Consider the following 5,336-nt stretch of genomic DNA (forward strand, 5'->3'; position numbering starts at 1 on the left):
CCGGGCGGGACGCGGCGCCGCCGGCGGCCGCGACCTTGCGGGACGTGTCGCTGCGCAGGGCCTCATCGACGGCGGCGGCGGCGGCGGGCGGCGCCGTGAAGGAGGGCCCGCGGGAGAGCATGATGAGATTGGTGCCCGCGGGCAGCACGCGGCCCAGCACCACCGAGTCGCGGGCGCACGTCCGGTCCAGCCCCGGGATGGTGCCGCCGACGCGCAGGATCTCCTCGATGACGGCCTCGAGGTATGGCAGCGCCGCCGCCGCGTCGGCCGATGCGATCTCCTCGACCGACGGCAGGCGCCCCTCGGCGGCGGCGGCCGGGTGCGCGGCGCGGAGGGCGTCGCGCAGCTTGGTCTGGACGGCCGGGTGGTCGGCCAGCAGCTTCAGACCCCAGAGGAGGGTGGTGCTGGAGGTGTCGTGGCCGGCGATGACGAAGCCGACCGTCTGTTGTTCACGAGAGGTTAGAGGGTTCTACAAGTTGTCCCGGGGCGAGCGGGGGGTGGCTCAACGTACCTCTTGCTCCATAACCTGCGACTTGAACACGGGCTCGCGACCCTCCGCCTCGGCAAGGAGCTTTTCGCGGTGCACCATCATTTCGAGGGCGGACCCGACCCAGGCCGTGTCGTCGCCATCCCCCGCCTCCTTCTTTCCTCGCCGCGACTCGAGCCTCTCGACGGCCATGTCGATCTGACCGTCGATGAAGGCGGTGAGCCGACGACGGAAGCGCACCTCGGACGGTTTCATGCTGTGGAACAGCCAGTAGGTGCCGGGGAAGGGGCTGTCGAGCACGCGCTTGAAGTTCTCGGTCCAGTGCTGCATGAACCCGATGGCCTCGTGGACCGGCGCGTACGTGATTTCGAGGGGCGTGTCGGCCGTACTGCTGCTGCTGCTGCTGCTGCTGCTGCTGCTGCTATTGGAGACCGACGGCTCGGTCAAGAGTAGGTGCTGCGTCTGCGGCGGGATGGCGCGGTGCGGGTAGCTCTTGCCAAAGGTAAAGTCGAGAACGGCGTCCAGGGTCGCGTGGTGGATGTCGGCCTCGGCCGCGAACGGCCTCCCGCCGGCAACGCGCGCCCTGGCGCGCCACAGGTCGACCAAGTTCACGAAGCCGGCGTAGAGGTGCGGGGCGGCGACGCGGTCGAGGAAGGACGGGGTCATGAGGTCCTGCAGCAGGCGGCGGTGGGCCTTCCACTCGGGGCCGGTCTTGAGGTTGATGTGGTGTTTGGGCAGCAGCGCGCCCAGCAGGTCGATGGTCCAGTCGGACCGGTCCCACTCGCGGCCGCGGCGCACCATGATGTCCTGCGACTCGCGGAAGTCGGTCAGCAGCACCGCGGGCCGCCCGCCGAAGGGCTGCAGGAACACCTGCACCAGCGGGCTGTCCGGGTGCCGCGCCGCCTGCTTGACCATCCACTCGAACATGCCGTCCTTGTCGCGCAGGAGCGACGGCAGGTCGCCGAGCATGGAGACCGCCGCCTCGGGGTTGTAGGCGACGCCCGGGATCGGCTTGGGGAGGAGGCGCCGGTAGAGCACGTAGGCGGCCAGGACGGCGGCCGCGGCCCAGACGGCCATGGGGATGGGCATGGTGTGCCGTGTAAGAGTAGGGGGAAAAGAGCAGAGGCTTGGCGGATGTCTTGGGGGGTTTGTTTGCGCCTCTGCTGCTGCCGAGTCTGTGAGGCCATCAAGGAGTCCCGGCCAGGCGAGGTACATATACCCAACAAAGACGGGGACGGGGCCATCCAGTCTCCCGCTCCCACTCCCGCTCCCCATCACCACCAACCTCATCACCGCGGCGCAACGGCACCCGCGGACTGACATCTTGACTGCACGGGTGCCATAGGGCCAATACATGGTTGCTGCGAGCGTCTGAATATCGGCTATTCTTCCCACCTCACTATCCGATGACGTTTGTTTTGTGGGGTCGCCGAGCCCCGATTAAGCTTAACACCCAGCAACCGGGTCCGGATCCTGAGAATCTGGGTGGTCCGATGGCAGGTTCGTAGCATCCATGTCAGTGCTCGGGGGGCCGCGGGTGGCCGGGCTTACAAGGCGATATCAGGTCACCCGGATACACCGGCTATCCGCGAAAACAAGATACGAAATACGAGAGATACGTTGCTGTGGAATTTTGCATGTTTGGACGCTGCTGCCAGGGGGTCGCTCCAAGCCAGAGATGGCAGATTGTCATCGATTTCTTCAAAACACCATGGATGATGCCACTTTGCCGTCTTTTCCAGCCATCCGAAAAAAGGAACACCCACATGTCAGTGCTAGCGGCACATTGCACAATTCTCAGCCAAATCCTCCCTTCTCTGCTGGAGCACAGCAACTCCACGGGCAATACATGGTAGTGGGCAGGTTTATCGCAGGTCGACAGTATCCATGCACTTCCCGGATTGGGGAGATGCCGCCCAACGGGACTGGGAGTTGGGCGACAAGGGGAAATGTTGGCAAGACATATCCAACACAGAGATTGGATCATCCGCTCAAATGAACACCCCAGCAGCCGGTATTCTTGATATTAAACTCGGGCGACAGGCCAGCTGGTTGGCCTTGCGGGAGACACCCTAGTCGCAGAGGTCATTGGCGGAGCAGTCGACGCTGCCGCCTCGGCCAAGCCCAAGCCCAAGGCTGTCGTGCTCACCGGCGCCAGCGGGCTCCTGGGCCGCCACCTGCTCGACGGCTTGCTGAAGCAATCCCCGGTGGTGCGGAAGGTAATACGCCTCGCCGGGCACGCTGGCGGCGGTGTGACTGCGGCCATGAAGGGAGCGGCTGGTAAGAGGTGACGCCCTGGGTGTGTGCTTTCCATGCACGGCGGCGGCCTCTTCCCTATGGACTCGGACGGAACGACTCGGGGGTGACCCCCGAATGCCTCAGGTTGTGTCTTTGTAGGAAATGGTCGGACAAAAAGTGTCACGAGATTGACTCCGCGTACCAAGATTCTGCTCTGAGAGGGGGGAGAGCCGTGATTCTGGTGCTTGACTTGGGCTTTGGAGTTCCAGCTGGGAGGCCATAATTCGCAAGCTTCAGCTCACATATTCTCATGCCCTCCACCGCCAACCAAACCGAGCCCTGACTACCCTCAACCCTACTCGAGACGACGGCAAGGCTGGAGGTTAGGCCCGAAGCCAGCGTCTTGGCTAGCTCATCTCTTTATATGGAAGCCATAAAGAATTCGGAAGAGCTTCCGACGGCGGGCCAACGACGCCAGGTACAGAGTGAAAGCACGGCTCACTTCTTTCATTCCCCTGATTGAGCACGAAACCAGTCCGTTGATTGGCTCCATAGCCCCCCAACTAAAGGGCTGTAACCTGTAGTGTTCGAGTTCAATGGTGGGGATAGAACAGCGGCAGTGGCAGTAGGCAGGAGCGAGACACGGTGTCCACCTCGCCCTCATTTGATATTGATATTGATATCAGATCCTCGTCAGGCACTTGCTGCGATCTCATGTGCCTTCTTGGCGTTTCCGGGGGATGGCCTGTCCCCCCTGTTTTCTTCCTTCCAGCAACATCCCGTTCCTGCTGAGGACAGCCAGGCACTGTCACTCACGCTTCGAGCGAAACCGTTTCCACGATGGCACCGCTCTTGGTACTGGCAAAGTCAAGATTCAGGTAAACGGCATGGGATCAAACATTATGCAGTACCTAGGCGCGACCGAACAGTGAGCTCAAAGCCGGGCTTACCACATCAACTCGGCGACGGAAAAGTCAACGTGGCCCTGGCCCAGCTACAGGCGCTCCTCGGGGAGCTCGGCGGCGGCCAGAACGCTTAGTCCCAGTATATGCTCGACTTTGCAAAGAAGAAGGCATGTGCCATAATCGCCACGATGCGGCGACCGGTGTGCGGCGCTAGCCAGGCCGAAGAAGGGGTCGGGCAGGCACAGAAGGACGGTGGACAAGGCCTGGAGTTTGTAGCCGGAACGGATCCGTATAGTGAAATAAAAACGCAAAGAACACAAGGTATCATCATCATTCAGATAAGAGAAGGTACATATGTGGTTCGATTCAAGCCATACCTACCTACCTACCACCCTACCTATCTACACTTGGGACAAAAGCACCACATGGGCACAAGGATGACCCGAGACCAACGCCACCCCATGTGCGCATGAGCCAGTGGTCTGCAGAGACGACGCGGGCGAAAGAAGGAAAGAAACCCTAGCCTAGTAACGTTGCGCCGCGTCCTGGATTCATGGGACCCGAGAAAAGGGAGGGGGGGAGGAGATATAGCACCCATCCTCCCCCGTTAGCGGGCATGCGAGACATTTGAGGCGACGCTGAGCTCGATGCGAGACACAGACGGCCCTCCGTAGGCGAGATCGAGTTGGACGAGATCGCATCCTCCGGCGCCACCGAACAACTTGAACCAAGCGAGCACCCAACTCCCCTCGGATCTCCGTGTCTCAACGCTCCTTGTGTCCCACCCCCAGCGCCGGGGAGCGGGCGCTCCGCGAGACATCGTGCCACCAGGCCAGGAACCGCGCAGACATCGGCAGAAGAAAATAAAAACAAGGCGAGTCGGTGCACTGTACGGAGCAGCAGCCAACAGGCGGTCGAGGACCCCAGCCAGGCTCACTGACTGGTTGTGATGGGCCACACACACACACACACACATATTATATATCACACACACACAAAACAAGACACTTGCTTCTGCTGTTGTTGCTGACCGGGCACGCAACCACCCCCTTGTCCACCGCCTCTTGGGGAATCTGCACACGCCACCCCTCGATCCTTCCAGAACAAAGTCCATACGTCTGGTCTGCAGTCGCTCCTCCATAGGACGAGAGAGCCTGCAGGGTCGGGAATTTCTTCTGAAGGAGGGGACAGAGCAGGGGAGAAGTGAGGCGGACACGAGGATGCACGCATGGACGCAACCCCCAAAAAAAAATCAGGCTCGAACCCCTAGAGCAGATGCCGCCAGCGCAGGTTGTTTGCCCCCCACCCATTAATCTGATCAAAGTGGTCATGAAGGAGGTGTGTGGTGTGTGGGCGCTCGCCACTTGGAAGCTTACAAACCACCAACCAACTAAAAATGGACGTGATATATAGCGGGCTGTTAATGTCCATCCTTGGGAGCCCCGCCGAGGGGGGCAACTCCGCCGAGTCAGGATGGGGATGCTCCGTGCTGACGTCCCAATCGCGAAGGCCTCATTGCCTTCTCTCACCTTGTGCGTTTGAGCCTCGTTGTTTCCAACCTGGAGTCCCGAAGGACCGTACAAGCTCTCTCACCCTCCCCACCCCCCGCCGACGAGCTCACCCTACGTAGGTGGTATTACGGCCCGCCCACGACACCACCACACCACACACCCCCCTAGTGCCCCCCTCCATTTACCTCGATGGGC

At 61.4% G+C, this 5,336-nt stretch overlaps 3 protein-coding genes across 3 annotated transcripts; 2 read left to right on the forward strand and 1 right to left on the reverse strand.

Moving 5' to 3' along the window:
* Positions 1 to 119: 119 nt before the first annotated feature.
* On the forward strand, positions 120 to 535 carry GGTG_07946 (hypothetical protein; the record flags this gene model as incomplete). Its single annotated transcript, XM_009225778.1, has 2 exons — positions 120 to 131; positions 191 to 535. 2 exons carry the CDS (start codon positions 120 to 122, stop codon positions 461 to 463), a joined length of 285 nt encoding a protein of 94 aa, XP_009224042.1. The 3' UTR covers positions 464 to 535.
* On the reverse strand, positions 503 to 1,960 carry GGTG_07947 (hypothetical protein; the record flags this gene model as incomplete). Its single annotated transcript, XM_009225779.1, has 1 exon — positions 503 to 1,960. Exon 1 carries the CDS (start codon positions 1,841 to 1,843, stop codon positions 503 to 505), a length of 1,341 nt encoding a protein of 446 aa, XP_009224043.1. The 5' UTR covers positions 1,844 to 1,960.
* A 414-nt stretch (positions 1,961 to 2,374) lies between these two features.
* GGTG_07948 (hypothetical protein) lies at positions 2,375 to 3,764 on the forward strand (the record flags this gene model as incomplete). The annotated part of the gene is made up of 3 exons (XM_009225780.1): positions 2,375 to 2,501; positions 2,564 to 2,767; positions 3,655 to 3,764. 3 exons carry the CDS (start codon positions 2,375 to 2,377, stop codon positions 3,762 to 3,764), a joined length of 441 nt encoding a protein of 146 aa, XP_009224044.1.
* Between the last annotated feature and the right edge of the window lie 1,572 nt (positions 3,765 to 5,336).

This window comes from Gaeumannomyces tritici, assembly GCF_000145635.1.
Source record: "Gaeumannomyces tritici R3-111a-1 unplaced genomic scaffold supercont2.4, whole genome shotgun sequence".
In the NCBI taxonomy this organism is placed as follows: domain Eukaryota; kingdom Fungi; phylum Ascomycota; class Sordariomycetes; order Magnaporthales; family Magnaporthaceae; genus Gaeumannomyces; species Gaeumannomyces tritici.